The 21,150-nt window shown below is 40.1% G+C and overlaps 1 protein-coding gene across 5 annotated transcripts in view; it reads right to left on the bottom strand.

The window, feature by feature from the left end:
• Positions 1-21,150, bottom strand: part of arb2a (ARB2 cotranscriptional regulator A) — a 547,436-nt gene that overhangs the window by 113,282 nt on the left and 413,004 nt on the right. Inside the window, exon 11 of one of the 5 annotated variants that reach the window (XM_061986623.2) lies at positions 6,642-6,712. The exons of the other annotated variants lie outside the window; for them this stretch is intronic. Within the exon in view, the coding sequence (XP_061842607.1) occupies positions 6,702-6,712 (11 nt within the window). The 3' untranslated portion in view covers positions 6,642-6,701. Of the gene's footprint in view, positions 1-6,641; positions 6,713-21,150 lie in introns of those variants that run through there. 5 annotated transcript variants of the gene reach the window in all.

Genomic DNA, 21,150 nt, shown 5'->3' with positions numbered 1-21,150 from the left:
CCTGATGGTCAACTATTATGAACCTATCCCAATGCGGCATACAAGACCTGGGGGTCATAAAACTAACAGAGACATGACCAAACCAGATCAATAGCGCTGTGATGCCTGGGCTGTCAGCCAGTGTTTACTTGTGCTGGTGAAGAGGAGCATAACAGAATAATAGCGCAATGGCCAGAAGGTGCAAGCAGACACAAAAAAGAACATTAGGGTGGGGTAATACAAATCATTTAAACAAGTAGCAAGATCATGAGGAGAGTGGATAGCTGTGTCAATGAAGGAGATGATTATCAGAACAGCTTGAGTCAAATATACGCCAAAAGTCAGTCAACTTGCTGCAATGCTGCTCTGGATGGAGCACAATCCTCTCCTCTGTTCTTAAACCCGACCCCTATTGACACATCTAAAACCAAGGTCAAAACATTGTTTGCACAGCCTTTAGCCCAAATGACATCATCCTAAAGCAGGCCTGCTGGATGCATTACACTCACCAAAGAGCCGATATGACAAAACAGAGTTAGAACAAGGGTCAGAAAGCAAGAGGTGTGAATGTGTACAGCCTAAAATATACCAACTCCCTACCTTCTGATATACCGGAGAGGAAATATACTTTTACCCCAACTCTGGGGTATATACTATGCGAGCTGAGTCATCACTGGAGCCAATGCAGAGAATCCCAACAACCCCTAACAGGCAAATCTTGTTGGAAAGCCTACAATCAACAAACTTTCCATAACAAATGCCAAATGGGTCTTAACACCCCTAATTTTGCTACTGATCAATATTGTGGAGTATGACGGGCCGCCCTCAACAGTCGCATGTCCCGACTGTCATGAAGTCTGAGGCAGAGCCCTCAGCTGACACGCACATTGACAGTAGGTTTGCTTTTCAAATGAGTCTTTGTCAGAAGAGTGCGAGAGTATATATGTTTATGTACGAGAGTGTGTGTCTGTAAGAGTTTGTATCCATTTTGTGTTGAGCTGTTTAACACAGCTTAATGTTTAATAAACAAAAATTTGATTAAGCAAACAAATTGTCCAGTCCCATGTTGATAGTATTAAAATGTTGAAAATGATCTGTTGAGGGTACACTTATTAAAGACTTAGACTTAGACAAACTTAATTGAGCCTCAGTGGAAATCATTTGAAACCGTGGCTTAATTAAAAGAGGAAAGAAAATTAATAACTAGATACACTCTCAAAGGCACAAAAAATAAGAAGAAATAATAAATAAAATGTAGTAGACCAACAATACAGAATAAATATTGTATGACAACATCAGCTATAGCATGGGACAGCTATTTAGTTTTTTAATTTGTTTTGATAAAAAATAAGTAAATACAACTCAAATATACAATATAAACAAATAAAGATTTTTTTTTTTTATTCATGTACGATTAATTACAAGTTTACTACGGACAAAATGTGATTAAGGCGATTAAATATCTTAATCAATTGGCAACCATAAAATACATATAGTAAATTGTAAACCAATATAACAATTCACTTAATTACCAAGAACGCTTTGTGCAAATTAACAATTATATACGTATATACATATGTATAGACTTTATTTAATATTGTTTTTCTGTATTAAAAAAAAAAGTCAGTTTCAGGTACAATAAACCAATTCTAAAATGTAGAGAAGGCTGAGAAGGTAAAATAATTCCAGTTAGTACTGTAAACGTGAATGATATTCTCCAACATAAACTGGAGTATGAACGGACCTAGTCAATGTGGTATATAAGCGTATAGATATTTCCCAAAACAAAGACTTATAAATAAATGTGTCTAGAAACCCAAGATTATAACATAACTTCTTACTCGCTCCCAAAAGAACTGTTTTAAAATGTACATGTTTATAATAACTTATGCACTGCGCATCACACTGTTTATTTTAAACTTGTGTCGCTCCGTCGCCTGACTCCTGATCTTGTCAATATTTAAGCTAGACCTGATACCTTTTTTACGGAACAACTCTTGTTTTCTGACGACCCAGCGACCATCCAAAAACAACTTCACCTCTAACCTTGTTCTACTGAGTAGCTATTCAAATTCAAATATTTCCTATAGGATACCGTATTTCATGTTTCGTACAGGAATTATGATACCAAACTAAGCATGGCTGCAAGCATTCGCCAGCACACTCCCTGTTCACCCTCACTATGTTGGCATCAAGCCCACTTTCTTCTAAGGCCACGTCCACACGGGCACGCAATTTAAATTAAATTAAAAAAATCTCCATCCACACGAGTGGAGTAAGATTTTTTTTACTGTCCTTATACAGGCACATTCACCGACTGTCATGCATTGGCCAATTAGATGCCTGAAAAAGCAGCATTACAGTTTAACGCCCAAGGCCGCCCTTGGCTAAATAGGGGCCCTCGGCAGGATTTATTTGGAGGCCTCAATATTACACAATCTGTTAAAACTTGAAAATAATTTGATGCATGCTTTGTACTGTAACAAATGAATGGGAAATAAAATCAATGGATCCATATTTATCATAATTTCAATCAGTATAACTGCCTTACAAGATTACCTCTAACATGCCACGGGGGACAATACAAATGTTTAGTGAAATTTGCCATTACATTCTTATCAGTGACGGAGCAGAAAGGGGCTAGGAACACATTTGTGGTAAATATGGATAATGTTGCACATTTATTGAGTGTCAGGTGACACTTAAATCAGTTTTACTAATTCAAAGTCACACAAAACGTTTTTCTAAAGCTCAGTTTTTAAAAGATACACATTTACATTTACATGTGCACGAGAGGTCAAAACCCCTATAAAAAAATTTGCATTTTCATAATACATGGACACAACAGGCAGGATTCTTTTTAAACAGAACTTGAAGAAACACTGAATAAAAATAGGAAACAAAGCACAGATATTTTGTATTATTGTAAGTTTTAATAATGTTATTCTTTAAGAATGTAACAATGACTAAAATGAATTCAGTCATTTAAAAACATTTGAAGGACAATACTGATTTGTCTTGTGTTTGACAAAGTAAAAAATACTCTTTTTGACGACTAAATACGCAAGGACTTTACTGGTGTGCTTGGAAGTGAACGAGACAAATACTTCTGTGCTCTGAAAGTTTGTATTTTGTTTTCACAGGTGACACCAAGGCAATGTCAGACAAATGCCAAGCAAATGTCATTAACAACTTCAACGCATTATCTTAATGATGACTAACATGATGTTAAGATGAAATCAAAGTTGGCTCACAGCTCTCGTGAAGTGTTGAATGTTAAACAGATTGTGTTTCCTTTGGTTTTTGACTCGCTTGAAAGGTTACGTTCGGATTTGTAACAAGTGTAAAATGATGTTGTTACGCTTAGTAAGCATAGCAAATATTGATTTTCTTCCAAAATTCTCAAAGTATTCTGGAGAGTGCTATACAAGGGGAATATTATTAATGTTGATATTATTCTACAAAGCCAGAGCTTTATTTCTAAACTCTTATTTTGTGTAGGTAATGCTCAGCTTTGATGGATCCTGTTGATTGAACAATATTTGTGTTATTGAGTTTGTGGTTAGCAGAGTTATTGAACAATCCAACTTTGTATTGTTCACATATATATATATATATATATATGTATATGTATATGTATATATATATATATATATATATATATATATGTATATAAATATGATCCGTGGGCATGTGCTGAGCCCGAAAATGCTCCCGAGGCCGCCCTTTGGACACGCCTGCATTATACTGTGCAGGCATACAGTACCTAGTTAAAAGTCCACACAATGCAGGTGATGTAAAAGTGCAAGTGACAATGTGAGTGCGTATTGTGGGGTTAAATTGATATATATCCAATCACCACGCCCCTAGGCCAGCCTGTACCCACCCACTCTGTGCCCTATATAAACCATGGTATGCGAATGCTCCCATTAAAATCTCCTGACGATTGAGGGTACCCCCCTCATGAAACAGGCCTGTAGAGATGAAATAGTCTTGTGATTTTTTTTCCCCACACATACATATATTGCGCTCTACTACGGTATCGAGCACTATTTTTTGGATAACCTTATTAAGACATATATATATATATATATATATATATATATATATATATATATACTGTATATATATATATATATATATATATATATATATATACATACACAGTATATATATAGATAGATAGATAGATAGTACTTTATTGATTCCTTCAGGAGAGTTCCCTCAATATACACACACACATATATATGCATACATACATTATAATACACACACATATATATATATATATATATATATATACATATATATGCATATATACATTATAATAGACACGCACATACTGTATATATGCATATATACATTATAATACACACACACATACACACACACATATATATATATATATATGTATATATATATACATAATAATATACATACATACATATATATATATATATATATATATATATATATATATATATATATATATATATATATATATATATATATATATATATATATATATATATATGTGTGTGTACTGTAAAAACATATATATCTCTATTATAAATATTTGTTTTCTTAATACACAAGTGAAACTGTCCTCACAGTGACTGCAGACTTCAGAAATCCAGCATCTTGAGGGGATAACAAATCCGCAAGGGTTTTATTAACCTTGAAACAAATTGTAAGTATGTAGAGTACAAAGGCCAAAAAGCGACCCAGTGGTTCATTGCCGTGACAGATCACTGCGGAAACATCTCTGTTTTCGCTGTTATGAAGCCATTTGTGGAATACAAAGAGCACGGGGGAGGACGCAGAAGAAAAGGATAAATGAAAAGGGGTGTTGATAACAGGCAGCCAGTGGTCCTCGGTCGAGAGGTCAAAATGAAGGCAGTGCGGCGATGCCCACTGTGGGCACTCAGCTGGAACTAAACGCGGACGCCGAGACGCCAACTATTGGACAACGGCCAAAAACTCACTCCCAACTGAGATTTCTCTCCCCCTCACTCTCGACTCAACAATGAGTGGGAGCTGAAGCCACCTGCCCGTAACCCTGCGGACAACTATTCAGTCGCAGAGTTTGACATTTTTATTATGGCGAGAACAAGGATGTCAGGATAGGGGGAAGAAGTTAAAAGGGATGGACAAATAGGTGAACTTTAGACAAAATACTACGCTCATCCATATTTCACCACCTTTGTGATCCGGGAGGGGGGTTGAGTGTTTTAGTGTTGGACCACCCTCTCTGTACACACACACCATCTGTGAACGCCAACACATGACAGAGCAAATAGGATTACAGTATGGAGGAAGGCAGTGAGGATGATCCCGACACCATAATATAATTTCCTAGGTGGGACGGGAACGGGGTGAGGAAGAGTACATAGACAGGTGTAGGGAGTGGGCCAGGGGTTTTATTCGGAGATGGGGCGGAGACAAAGGCTTAGTTGGTGAAAAGTTTAAACCTAGAGAGCAACGGTATGCAACCAATCTCATTCGTGAACCAGGGCTTAGTTTATGCTTGAAAAAAAAATAAAGATGCATAAACTAGGCCAAGACTGAGCAGATGAAAATCACCACAAATAGCAGTCAAGATAAATGAAAAACACCAAAGTTCACACAGTTCAACGTTGTTGTTGTTTTTTTCCCAGCAAAAGCTCTCATCTCTGATTCCAATTATGTATTGGATTTGTCATGATGTAATACAATTGCAGATTAGAATTAGTAGTAGTCGTACTTCTGATTTTCTCGGATTTGGATACATTTCCCGTGGGAATAATTATCATGTACAGTAATCTGCCACCATCATATTCTCCTGATACGTTACCGATATTGGAGCTTTGAGTATTGGCCGATACAAATATTAATCCGATATCAGCCTGATTTGTGGTATGTACTTGTATTATTTTGTAGAGCGGAATGTACAAAGAGGCTTGATCAAGTTAAATTACTCAGAACAAAGGCAGGGACAAAGGATTCATGATGTCTTTATATTTGTTTTTGGCGACACTTCCAAATAAAAAAATGCATTCATTTAAGATCCAGGTGCAGTAACGTGAATGATGCGGACACATTTGTTACAGGATACTTTCTGATACACTTATGCTTTGGAGACTTATTAAGCAAAACACAACTATAATAATTTGATACTTGTTTAGACTTAGACTTCCTTTTTATTGTCATTCGAATTTGAACTTTACAGTACAGATAAGAACAACATTTCGTTGCATTAGCTCATGGTAGTGCAGGATAAAAAAGCAATACGGTGCATATATGAATAAATAGATTACTGTACAGATAAATATATTGCACTTTTTCATATTCATCCACGTTTATGGATGTATGTTATATTGTCTTTTTATTCCAGCGAGTTAATCCATTTTGGGGGAAAATGAGGGGATAATTTAATTATGATGCGTTCAAGAGTCTTACGGCCTGAGTTAAGAAGCTGTTACAGAACCTGGAGGTTCTGCTTCGGAGGCTGCGGAACCTCTTTCTAGAGTCCAGCAGTGAAAACAGTCCTTGGTGGGGGTGGGAGGTGTCTTTGCAGATTTTCTGAGCCCTGGTCAGGCAGCGGCTTTTTGCGATCTCCTGGATAGGAGAAAGAGGAGTCCTGATGATCTTTTCCGCCGTCCTCACCACTCTCTGGAGAGACTTCCAGTCTGAGGCATTGCAGGCTCCAGTCCAGACAGAGATGCTGTTGGTCAGTAGGCTCTCTATAGTGCCTCTGTAGAATGTGCTGAGAATTTATATTGACAAATGTCGTGTTTTTGAGCTCAATAATGTTCAATATGTAAAGATTGTGTGCTATTATGGTGTGCTTAATTTATGTGTAGCTGCTGGCTCCTAGTAGACCATTGCCTACTTTGTTAACCTTTTGTAAATTACTTGACTAAAATGCAAACCTGTGCCTTTTGGAGGACATCAAGATGCTAACTGTCAAGCTTTGCACAAGGAAACACGCTATAACACGGAGATTTTAGATGCAATCCGACATCATCCGATAGTTGTTTTTTTGCTGGTATCAGACCGATATACGATATCAAATTCTAGAGGAATTTCTTTCCCCTGACCATTTTGCCAAAAGTCAAGAGATTTTACTTCAACAACAATTCTATTATGCATACAATGTAGCAGGGACAAACATATACTGGATATGTAAATACCAGCTGCAATCCGAGCTAAATATAGCTATGCAGGTCTGTGTCAAGAGGTTGATGAGGCTTTAGCCTCCAATGTTCAAGGGCTATAGGCCATCATAAAACATAAACCTTTGGCCGTGGTCAACACAACATGAAGCGAGTGTCAAGTGTGATTAAACCCCTTGGTTAAATCCTCGGTTTACCCTGTCATTGGAAAGAAACATTTTCATATCACTTTATTATCATTTGATTTGTCGACTAATATTGGATGTATTAGGAGAGATTATGGTAGCATTAGAGGATTAGCGGCATTTTAAGGAACCAGGAATGGCTGCACCCTGGAACCTACATCCACCCTTACATACATACATTTACGCAGATCAATCACAACAACCTTGCCATTTATGTGGGGATTAGAGTGTGGTTGCTAGAAATTGCGTTACAAAACAATCCATTCGGATGCCATGTGTGCTAAAATTCGTAAATACAAGGAGCTTTCTGTTCATTGGGGACAGGCGCAGACTGTGTTGTCGGTCAACAAAGATCCTGGAGCCAGAGCAGGGTAGGAATCTCAAGCATGAGTTTAAGCTTTAAGGTAACATCTATGTCAAAGGCCTCAAAGGATATAAGGCCACATCTCTTAGTTTGGTTGGGCAGGTCTGGAGAAGGAACTACTCAGACAATCTGACGTGAACACATCCAGAGTGATCCACAGGAGCCAGCCTGACATGTGACTGGCTGCGACACCTCAAGATCAAAGTTCAATACAGATCTCAGCAAATCTGAGCATACCCGGCATGAGCTTATATTCAGGGAGGGGAGGGGGCACGGCTTGGCCTCCGACCCTTACCCGTTAAGACCCTTGAAGTTTTTTACACTGACCTAGACTTGACTCCTTCATCTGGGATGTTAGCTATACTAATTACTGCCTGATAGGTGCCCGGTGCCAAACACAATTCATTTCCCTCCAGTTCTCCGAGACTCGGCTCCAACAGCTGGTGCCAACCTCACTTAGCACTCACAAAGTGTTCCCGACACAAAGTGCAAGGCACAAGTTTCTACTCTGCTCCTGGCAATCTTCTGTCTTTTGTTTAGGCTGTGGTCAGCTCGTCACATTTACTTGGGGGGCAAGGTAGAGAATAGGTGCTGTGAAATAACATCAAAGGATCTAATGGTCTAATTTCATCCATCCATTTTCTACCGCTTGTCCCTTTCTAAATGGAAAATAAACGTAAAAAGCTAAGACAGGGTTAAGTTGCAAAAACTTAACACAACATGTTTTGACTAAAAGGCTAGAGCCTTTTAGTCAAAAAATGTTGTGTTCCTTGTTGTTTTTGTGCTGGTATGATGCCAAACTATTAAGAACGTTGACACAGTTATACACGTACCACCGACATCCCCCGCAATTACAAATATATGTATATATAAAAGTATATGAACTCTACTGTAACACTTGAAGAAAAGGTGATTTTAATGCTCAAGTATTACAAAAAAACTACCTTTATTGTATGGCAGCTCAATGCATTCATTCCCCGTATAGAGTAGGACTTTAACTTACGAGCTTAATTGGTTTTATGACTGAGCTCATAACTACAAACACTCGGTAAACAAACTTTTAGATAAGACATATCGTATGAAAACAAACAAACAATAGAACGTTCGACGAACAACTACTGTAGTTTTATAAAGTAATGGAATAATAATATATGTAAATATACCGTATAACCCTAACCCCAGACCCAAATGAATATGCAGACCTAAATCATTGTGATCGTAAGTTGAAAAAAGGTGAAGCTCTCAAATTCTACCCTTTCAAATAGAGGAATCGCCCTGAGTCATCCACTGTTGACGTCCAAAAGGCCAAATTAGGACACTATGTGGAGGGTCACCATCCACAACACCCTGAACACGTCCAGGACGGGCATTTCCAATAACGAGGCGACATAACTGGCTAACGACCCTGCAGCCTGGAGGAATCTGTTGGGGCAACATCATCGCAGTGATTGGCCCCCAAACTACTACCGTATTTTTCAGACCATTGGGCGCACCGGATTATAAGGCGCATTGTCGATAAGCGGGTCATATTATGATTTTTTTTCCACATTTAAAACATTTCCTTGTGGTCTACATAACATGTAATGGTGTTTTTTTGGTCAAAATGTTGCATAGATTATGTTTTACAGACCATCTTCTAACCGCTTTCTGACCGTCTCTTCTTGATGCGCCGTTTTGTGGGCGCTCTTATTTATGTGGCTCCACTTCGACAGCATCTTCTGCCTGCATCTGTGTTGTCTCTGTAGTCTTTAGCTCTTCCATGGCAAAAGAAGGAGCTTACGGACTACAGCGCGGACTACAATGGCGGACGCACGCAAATTTTCGGGACTTACTGGTATGCAGATCCCAAATACGCAACAGCGGGTAGCAGTAGGTAAGAAAAGTTTGTTTTGCATAATGCTGCGAAACAAAACACCAGATAAAATGTTTCCTAATAGGTGCCATTTTGGGGTCCTTATAAACATACCGTAATAATACCCGTATGTTGAAGCGCAGTACGTCTGACTACCGTAGCCGTAGCACTCCGACTATCCATCAAGCGGTGCGGATTCCTAGCTTACCAAGGTTGTACTAAAACATTTTGACAGATTTTTGAGCACCGTGTGTAATGTTCTATATTCTCAATGAAACCTCAACGTTTTGGTGTTGCTTGCTAACCTGTGTTTGCTAGTGTCATTTATTGAGCAGGCTTCAACTTGCAGTCCACACGTATCACTTATGTGTGACTGCCATCTACTGGTCACACTTATCACTACACCATGCACAAAATATTTGAGGTTGCTAAAGCACATTCAGAATTAATACAAACATTAGGACGGCGCACTGTCAATTTTAAAAACATTTAAAGATTTTAAGTGTGCCTCGTAGTCCGAAAAATACGGTATGTAATTCAATGAGTATAATTCGCTTCTTCAATTTCTTTATTCCGATGGTTAGAAAAAAATGATGTCGATCTGTAGCTATAAGGTAATGAATCTTACGCCAACAAGCGGTGGACAAGTGTTGTCCCGATACCAATATTTTGGTAATGGTACCAAAATTATTTCGATACTTTTCGGTACTTTTCTAAAGAAAGGGTACCACAAAAAATTGCATTATTGGCTGTATTTTAACAAAAAATATTACGATACATTAAACATATGTTTATAATTGCAAGTTTGTCCTTAAATAAAATTAAGAACATACAAAACAATTTGTCTTCTATCAGTAAGTAAACAAACAAAAGCTCCTAATTTAGTCTGCTGACGTATGCAGTAACATATTGTGCCATTTATCATTCTATTTACTGTTAATATCGGCTCACTTTCTCTTTTAACATGTTATATCTACACTTCTGTTAAAATGTAATAACTATTTATTCTTCTGTTATTTGGATGCTTTACATCAGTTTTGGATGATACCACAAATTTGGGTATCAATCTGATACCAAGTCGTTACAGAGTCATACATTGGTCATATTCAAAGTCCTCATGTGTCCAGGGACATATTTCCTGAGTTTATAAACATAATATACATTTAAAAAAAGCGAAAGAAGATTTTCTGATGCCAAAACATATCGACGTAATCATAGTAGTATCGGGTAGATACGCTCCTGTACTTGGTATCATTACAGTGGATGTTACGTGTAGATCCACCGATGGCGTTTGTTTACATTTTGATGCCGGTGAGCTACGGTGTGTAGTGAAGCATGTTTAGCTATTCCTCGTTCTGCAGTGATACTTATAAGAAACGTACTTTATTTGTCCCCATGGAAGCGAGGATTAGTGATTTAGAAGTAGCTAAAACACTGCCGACGTGGGCTGGGCTTTAGCCGCTAGCTAGCTAGCCATGTCTTAGAGCACCTCTTCCTGAGGGTGTTTCAGTGTTCTAACTTCACCTTTATCGTTAGTTTTTAAGCCAAAGTGCGTGCGTCCGTTCTCCCCTTTCTGTCTCCACATTGTGTCTGCTTGTAAGTACTCCGTGTGTGTGCGCTACCAAACATGCTCCTCTGCTCGTAAAACCAGCAATTACACAACGTGACGACGATAAGGGTGCGGGGGTGGTGGCGGACCGGTACTTTTCAGAGGCGGTATAGTACCGATTATGATTCATTAGTATAGCGGTACTATACTAATACCGGTGTACCATACAACCCTACGGTGGACAGGCTCCTAGCTGAACATTTTGCAGGCAAGTTACAGTCAAAAGACAGCTCCTATCTCAAAAAACTCGTACGTTGGGACACTCTTAAGTCGAGATAACACTTTATTCCGTCCAAACTTGTGTCACCTGCCACTTGGCCCTAAATTGGAGCGTGCGAAGACTGATGTGTGAGCGCGTCCGTATAAGGGAGGGGCGTATCTGTAAGTGTGTCTACATGTTGAGGGGCTGCCGCTGAGCGTACCCATGCACAAGTGAACCCTGTGATTGGCGACATACTGGCTGAACAGCATGCAGGGAACAAGGAGGCGGGGGGAAAGCTCAAAGATAACGAGATAACACACTTTGTACCCACGGTCTTCTTCTGAGGAGGATTTAAACACACGTGCAGGGACTATGGTACTGGAAATGCAGTGACCTGGTCACTGCAAACCTCAATCACAATAATAATGATATTGTTCAAGTGTCATTCAATCAAATCAGACTGAGCACATTAAATTTAAACAGTGAATGCAAAACTGCATTTGGCTGTAAACCCCCATTAAGACACACAAATTGCCCGAGACACAGGGGACTACAGTACTTTTTAGAGCTGAGAAGTCACCTGACACAGGTCAGAGGTCACCGTGGGCTCTCTAGAGCAGGGTTTTTCAACCTTTTCTTAGCCAAGGCGCATTTTAGTCATTGAAAAAATCCCGAGGCACACAACCAGCAGAAATCATTGAAAAATGAAACTCGGCAGTCGATATTGACAATAAAAAGTTGTTTTCGCAATTGTTGAATATGAATTCAAACCATAACCAACCACGCATCACTATAACTCTTGTCTCAAAGTAGGTGTACTGTCACGACCTGTCACATCACGCCGTGACTTATTTTGAGGTTTTTGACGTTCTCCTGTGTGTCGTGTTTTAGTTCTTGTCTTGTCTGGCTTTTCCTGTTTTGTTGGTATTTTCCTGTAGCAGGTTCATGTCTTCCTTAAACGCTATTCCCCGCACCTGCTTTGTTTTAGCAATCAAGACTATTTAAGTCGCGCGGACGCTATCCTTCTTTGTGGGGACATTGTTGATTGTCATGTCATGTACGTATGTACTTTGTGGACGCCGTCTGCTCCATACGCTGTAAGTCTTTGCTGTCATCCAGCATTCTGTTTTCTGTTTACTTTGCAGCAAGTTCAGTTTCAGTTTCGTTTGCATAGCCATTCCTAAGCTTTAATGCCTTTTCTTAGCGGCATTAGCCATGTTTGTCTATTTTTGCTTTAAATGTTAGATACTTTTTTACCTGCACGCTGCCTCCCGCATATTGTGATCACGACAAACCATGTTCCCGACATCTACAAAGCAATTAGCTACCTTCTGCCACCTACTGATATGGAAGAGTATTACACGGTTACTCTGCCGAGCTCTCGACAGCGCAGACACTCAACAACGGCACATTATTTGCGGATTATAATTACTGGTTTGCAAAAAATATTTTTAACCCAATTAGGTGAGATTACATAATCTCCCAAGGCACACCAGACTGTATTTCTCGGCACACTAGTGTGCCACGGCACGGTGGTTGAAAAACACTGCTGGAGAGCAGCGACAGGCTGGTAGTGACGGTCAGAGCGGAGACAAGGCTCGAGGATTGGGAGCCATAGATTTTAGTCAGCCTCTCATTTCTCAGTCACAACAAGCAGGAGAAGCACAACAACTCTCCAAGCACTTTATAATTGCTGCTTCCAAGACCACAAATAAGCTACGTTATTACTTGCCCCTCTCTACTCGGTGCTCCTTCCAGTCGAGTGGTGGTGGTGGGGGGGGGGGGGGGGGGGGGGGGGGGACCTCATCCTCTAATTGCAATGTTTTTCTAATACGAGCGCACATTGGTTTTGTGCAGGCTGTTTGTCTCCTGTCTGGGAGATGGTTGGTTAATAAAGTTTTTATCTGTCAACATGAAGCGTGTGGGATGAACCAAGGTCTCCGCGGCTCACTCCAAACCACCATTCAAATACATTGCAACTTTTATCTACATGCTTATTTAAAAAAATAAGTTTTTCCTCTGCTAAATAAACACATCTTAGGACATCTTAATTGCAGTAAATTGCAAAGATAAAATGCCACTGGATGCATGATTTTTGTCATATTTGTAATGCATTTATTTCTAACCTCATTTGCGTTGAAAGTTAAGTTTGTCTTCTTTAGGAGGCATAAAACAGTGTGCACAATGATGCGTACACACAAACAACCACACACAGTTACGGCAAATTGACTGTCTTTTCCAGATGTTAGATCCCAGCATGGGATCATCACAACAGTTGAGCATACAGTGTGTGTGTGTATGGGTGAGTTAATTAGCAGCTAAACCCTGTGAAATGACCTCATAACCCATAACAATAACATTGCATTTCATTTGCGTCACTTCGGCGGGTCCTTTTAGTCCAAAATGAATTAAAATACATTGTTTTGTCAACAAATATACCGTATTTTCCGCACCATTAGTCGCACCTAAAAACCACAAATTTACTCAAAAGCTGACAGTGCGGCTTTTAACCCGGTGCGCTTTATATATGGATAAATATTAAGATTCATTTTCATAAAGTTTCGTTCTCGCAACTTCGGTAAACAGCCGCCATCTTTTTTCCCGGTAGAGCAGGAAGCGCTTCTTCTTCTACGCAAGCAACCGCCAAGGTAAGCACCCGCCCCCATAGAACAGGAAGCGCTTCTTCTTGTACTGTAAGCAACCACCCGTCCCCGGAAGAAGAAGAAGCGCGCGGTGCATGCTGGGATATGTGACGTTTCATTTCCATTTGTGTGTTTATGTAAAGACCCCAAAATGGCTCCTATTAAGTGTGTTGTCTGTCTAATTATAAATAATGCAGACGAGGCGTGTTAACTGAGTTCTCAACGTTTACTCACAGCGTGCTCATAACCACATTCTAACTCCCAGCATACAACAACGCTTCTCAGGGCTACCGCGCATGCTCGTAACTATCGTTGCATGCTGGGTAGTGTAGTTGTTATATTTGCTAGCTCATAACATCACATTGAGAGACACGCTTACGCGCTTAATTCAATACTCGCCGTCATTCCGGGTGGATTGACAAAAGACCTCCAGCCGCTAGATATTGGTGTCAACAGGGCATTCGAAGCTAGACTGCTAACTGCGTGGGAACAATGGATGACAGAAGGCGAACACACATTCACTAAGACGGAGGCAGCGCCAGACGACGCCAACATCTGCCAGTGGATCGTAAATGCCTGGGCAGATATTTCGGTCACAACTGTGGTCCGAGCTTTCCGGAAGGCAGGATTCACAGAACTGCTGGATAACAGTGACACTGACTCCGATGACTTCGACGAGACGGAACCGTCCATTTTGGATCTCACATTTGCCCAACTTTTCACTTCGGACACCGAAGACGAAGGATTTACGAATGAAGAATAACTTCAGAAAGTGAGCGCTATGTTTATTTTGTGTGTTGTGACATTAACGTTCGAGCAACATTATGTTGCTATTGCTCTGCACTATTTTGAATTTTACTATGTTTGTGATTGCACATTTGCGTACATTTTGGGACAGAGTTGTTAGAACGCTGGTTTTCAATATATTATTAAAGTTTGACTGACCTATCTGACTGTTTTTTTGACATTCCCTTTAGCGCAGCGTAGGCGCGGCTTATAGTCCGGGGCGGCTTATTGGTGGACAAAGTTATGAAATATGCCATTCATTGAAGGTGCGGCTAATAATCCGGTGCGCCTTATAGTGCGGAAAATACGGTACATCAATAGGGAGTAACACTGAAGTTACAGGAGGACTACGTGTTTTTTTTAAAAATTTTAAGGTAAGAATATCTCCAAAAAGGCTCAAGGTGGACTCCGTATAGGTGTGCATTGTCTTCAACATGATGTGTCAGGAACTTAAGAGCATTTACAGTGACACTGCCGTGTGATTTCTCGATAGATTAGCTCTCCGTGCACTAATCTAATTTATCCCATCAACTAAATTCACCTTCTGGCAGCACCTATTGGGAAGTCCTTACAAAGGCTAAAATAGGATTATGTGTATTTCACTAGTCACACCTGAACGTTAGATGTCAATACACAAGCTTTGGCGGTAAACGTGCAAATGCGGTAGATGTTTTTTGTAGATTGTCACGTTTACACCCTGATCTTTCAACTAGAAATGCCAGTACACATATTGATAAGGGGTGCTGCAGTATTTCAGTACTAGTATCGCACTGTCCATCCATCCATCCATCCATTTTCTACCGCTTATTCCTTTCGGGGTCGCGGGGGGCGCTGGAGCCTATCTCAGCTACAATCGGGCGGAAGGCGGTGTACACCCTGGACAAGTCGCCAACTCATCGCAGGGCCAACACAGATAGACAGACAACATTCACACTCACATTCACACACTAGGGCCAATTTAGTGTTGCCAATCAACCTATCCCCAGGTGCATGTCTTTGGAGATATGAGGAAGCCGGAGTACCCGGACGGAATTCACGCAGTCACGGGGAGAACATGCAAACTCTACACAGAAAGATCCCGAGCCCGGGATTGAACTCACGCCTACTCAGGACCTTCGTATTGTGAGGCAGACGCACTAACCCCTCTACCACCGTGCTACTGTGGTACAGTATATGTACAGTCATCCAGGGTTTATCTCTTTTAATTGGTTCTGGGCCTGAATTTCCGTAATTATTACCGTATTTTTCGGACTATAAGGCACACTTAAAAGCCTTTCATCTTCTCAAAAATCGACAGTGCGCCTTATAACCCGGTACACCTAATGTACGGAATAATTCCGGTTGTGCTTACCGACCTCAAAGCAAATTCATTTGGTACATGGTGTAATGATAAGTGTGACCAGTAAACAACACCAAAACTTTAAATGTTCAATTGAAAATAAAGAACATTACACACGGCATTCAAAAATCTGTCAAAATGTTTTAGTATGACTTTGAAGCCGCACCGCTTGATGGGTTGTCGGCCCATTACGGCTACCGTAGTCAAAGATACAAGTATTGTGTATAAGGATTGCAAAATGGCACCCATTAGTAGACATATTATCTTGCGTTTTGTTTCACAATATTATGCAAAACCAACTTTTCTTACATTCTGGTACATGCTGATGTGTATTTGAGATCTGCTTAACTCCTGAAAATGTGTGCACGTCCGCCACTGTAGTCCGTGACGAAGCCGTAGTCGATAAGCTTCTTCTTTTTCACTATCTTCTCGTTATGGGGTATTCATCCTCTGCTATTGCCATTTTTAATGTAATTACTGTATAATATACTAATATTATACAAATATAATTATGATTCTTAATCGATTAAAACAAATAAAAAATAGATTTTTAAACACCCCCCCCTCTCCACTAAATATGTCCTGTCCAGCCACTTTAGTACATGTTTGGGAAGAATTGTATCAAATAAAAGGAGTTTTCTTTTAAAATGTATCAGAGCTGTTTTATCTATTTTATGGAGGAATGTAGTTAATCATACATGTAGAACTGGCACCCAATGTCATTAAAAAAGTAATGATTTTGAATCTAGAATTATTTTGAATCAAGAATTGATTCTGAATTGAATTGTTATCCCCCAAGAATCTAATTGAATTGTGTGGTGCCCGAAGATTAACAGCCCTAATGGCTGTACCATGAGTGTTCTTTAAAAACAACAACAACAAAAATTCCACCAATAAAATGACCTAAAATTAAACGGTTAAGCAACATGCAGATGACATTAAATCATTGTTGGCCTAACTCAGCAGTGGAGATGTACAGCGTTCTTTAAAATTCCTCTAAGGACATTGAGCACTGCACTTGCTGTGTTAATTTAAAGGTAGAGAAACACTGGGAGAAAATAGGATAAGAGTGATTTCGAGGAACGATTGTTGAGATTTGCAAGGGTTTATTGGATTAATTCCACTTTATAGATTGTGCTTTAAACAAGTCGACGAGTCAACATAACTAAAAAATATAATGACGACATTTCCTACCATCCTATTGACTACAGCTTATACTAGGGTCATACATTGGTGAAGAGTAACACAGACATAGGGAACTAGATTTAGATCAACTAGAAGATGATCACAAATATACATTAACAATCATCTTCTATTCTCTTGATTCTACAGTCGAGCAGCCATGAAATGTGTCGCAAGGTTTGTGCGCTCTTTTCCTAAGTGGTTTGCCACATGTTGAGGTCAGGGGTAAAGGCTAGGCGGATTACAGCCTATATCAACTCAATGAGAAGAGGCCATATGGGCAAATGAGATCCATGTCCGTGAAGTACTAATCTGGGGATGCCCTCTGTGTGACCAGGGATGGACACTACTCGCAGCAGCTAAGAGGCTTGGGGATTCGTGGCCTGCTTTACTGGATCCTGTACGTTAGCTCCCCCATCTGACCCTGGCCTCTTGGAGGAAATGCGTGGTGCAACTGTGACGATGCGACAAATAAAGAAAAAAAACCTCTAATGTAGGGCTGCAACGATTGATCAAATAAATCGGTAAGAAAAATGATTCGATTTATATTCCGTCGCAACGATTAATCGTTACATGGGTGTAACTAATTGAAGGGTATAAACTCCAGACTGCATAGAGTGCCTGGAACTTTGAATACACGTACATAGTTTCCCCATGGCCACTACAATAAAGCTCACTATGTACAATTTTAGTAATCAAGTCATCCATTGATTGCCGTATTTTCCGGACCATAGGGCGGACCGGATAATAAGGCGCACTGCCGATGAATGGTCAATTTTTTTAATCTTGTTTCATAAGCGCACCGGATTATAGGGCGGATTAAAGGAGTCATCCATCCATCCATTTTCTACCTATTATTATTATTATTTTTTTCTAAATTAAAAACACTTCCTTGTGGTCTACGTAACATGTAATGGTGGTTCTTTGGTCAAAATGTTGCGTGGATTATGTTTTACAGATCATCGCTTCCGAATGCGCCGTTTTGTGGGCGGTCTTATTTATGTGGCTCACCTTCAACAGCGTCTTCTCCCCGTCATCTTTGTTGTAGTGGTGGAGCGTGCAAGGACGGGAGTGGAAGAAGTGTCAAAAGATGGAGCCAACTGTTTTAATGACATTCAGACTTTACTTCAATCAATAACGGAGCAGCATTTCCTCATCCGGAAACAACAACCCCGGAAATGTGTCCCGTGAAACACTGTCCGACCGGAACTCTAATAACTAAAGTTCTTTGAGTGAATAATGTAAACTCACTACACCGGTATGTTTAAGCGCTTCCTTAGCGAGTTTACTGACATATATAAGTAAGAACTTTACACTACTTTATATTAGAAATGGCAACAGCGGAGGATGAATGTCACATAACAAGAAGATAAACTTTAACCTTACCCCTAACCTAAATAATAAATACAAATCATTTGAGGTGCTTACCATGAGGTCTGTCGCACCGCTGCCTCTCGATATGGCTGTTATCTACCGCCCCCCAGGGCCCTACTCGGACTTTATTAATGAATTCTCAGAGTTCGTTGCTGATCTAGTGACGCACGCAGACAATATAATCATAATGGGGGACTTTAATATCCATATGAATACCCCATCGGACCCTCAGTGCGTGGCGCTCCAGACTATAATTGATAGCTGTGGTCTTACACAAATAATAAATGAACCTACGCATCGCAACGGCAATACGATAGATCTAGTGCTGGTCAAGGGTGTCACCACCTCCAAAGTTATGGTACTCCCGTATACTAAAGTAATGTCCGATCATTACCTTATAAAATTCGAAGTTCTGACTCATTGTCAACAAACTAATAATAATAATAACTGCTATAGCAGCCGCAACATTAATGCCGCCACAACGATGACTCTTGCTGACCTACTGCCTTCGGTAATGGCACCATTCCCAAATTATGTCGGCTCTATTGATAACCTCACTAACAACTTTGACAATGCCCTGCGCAAAACCATTGATAGTATAGCACCGCTAAAACAAAAAAGGGCCCCTAAAAGGCGCACCCCATGGTTTACAGAGGAAACCAGAGCTCATAAATTATCATGTAGAAAGTTGGAACGCAAATGGCGCGCGACCAAGCTTGAGGTTTTCCATCAAGCATGGAGTGATAGTTTAATATCGTATAAACGCATGCTTACCTTAGCTAAAGCTAAATATTACTCAAATCTCATCCGCCTCAACAAAAACGACCCTAAATTTTTGTTTAGTACAGTAGCATCGCTAACCCAACAAGGGACTCCTCCCAATAGCTCCACCCACTCGGCAGATGACTTTATGAATTTCTTTAATAAGAAAATTGAACTCATTAGAAAGGAGATTAAAGACAACGCATCCCAGCTACAACTGGGTTCTATGAACACAGATACAACTGTATCTACGACGGATACTGCAATACAAAATAGTCTCTCTCTTTTTGATGAAATAACATTAGAGGAACTATTACGGCGTGTAAGTGGGATAAAACAAACAACATGTTTACTTGACCCACTTCCTGGGAAACTTATCAAGGAGCTTTTTGTATTATTAGGTCCATCAGTGCTAAATATTATAAACTTATCACTTTCCTCTGGCACTGTTCCCCTAGCATTCAAGAAAGCGGTTATTCATCCTCTGCTCAAAAGACCTAACCTTGATCCTGACCTCATGGTAAACTACCGACCGGTGTCCCAGCTTCCCTTTATTTCGAAAATCCTCGAAAAAATTGTCGCACAGCAGCTAAATGAACACTTAGTGTCTAACAATCTCTGTGAACCTTTTCAATCCGGTTTCAGGGCAAATCACTCTACGGAGACAGCCCTCGCAAAAATGACTAATGATCTACTGCTAACGATGGATTCTGATGCGTCATCTATGTTGCTGCTTCTTGATCTTAGCGCTGCTTTCGATACCGTCGATCATAATATTTTATTAGAGCGTATCAAAACACGTATTGGTATGTCAGACTTAGCTTTGTCGTGGTTTAACTCTTATCTTACTGACAGGATGCAATGCGTCTCCCATAATAATGTGACCTCGGACTATGTTAAGGTAACGTGCGGAGTTCCTCAGGGTTCGGTTCTTGGCCCTGCACTCTTTAGTATTTACATGCTGCCGCTAGGCGACATCATACGCAAATACGGTGTTAGCTTTCATTGCTATGCTGATGACACCCAACTCTACATGCCCCTAAAGCTGACCAACACGCCGGATTGTAGTCAGCTGGAGGCGTGTCTTAATGAAATTAAACAATGGATGTCCGCTAACTTCTTGCAACTCAACGCCAAGAAAACGGAAATGCTGATTATCGGTCCTGCTAAACACCGACATTTATTTAATAATACCACCTTAACATTTGACAACCAAACAATTACACAAGGCGAATCAGTAAAGAATCTGGGTATTATCTTCGACCCAACTCTCTCGTTTGAATCACACATTAAGAGTGTTACTAAAACGGCCTTCTTTCATCTCCGTAATATCGCTAAAATTCGTTCTATTTTATCCACTAGCGACGCTGAGATCATTATTCATGCGTTCGTTACGTCTCGTCTCGACTACTGTAACGTATTATTTTCGGGTCTCCCTATGTCTAGCATTAAAAAATTACAGTTGGTACAAAATGCGGCTGCTAGACTTTTGACAAGAACAAGAAAGTTTGATCATATTACGCCTATACTGGCTCACCTGCACTGGCTTCCTGTGCACTTAAGATGTGACTTTAAGGTTTTACTACTTACGTATAAAATACTACACGGTCTAGCTCCGTCCTATCTTGTCGATTGCATTGTACCATATGTCCCGGCAAGAAATCTGCGTTCAAAGAACTCCGGCTTATTAGTGATTCCCAGAGCCCAAAAAAAGTCTGCG

This window comes from Nerophis lumbriciformis, linkage group LG12, assembly GCF_033978685.3.
Source record: "Nerophis lumbriciformis linkage group LG12, RoL_Nlum_v2.1, whole genome shotgun sequence".
Taxonomy (NCBI): Eukaryota; Metazoa; Chordata; class Actinopteri; order Syngnathiformes; family Syngnathidae; genus Nerophis; species Nerophis lumbriciformis.
Note: the sequence above shows the minus strand (reverse complement) of the source record. Positions and strands in the feature narration are given on the sequence as shown.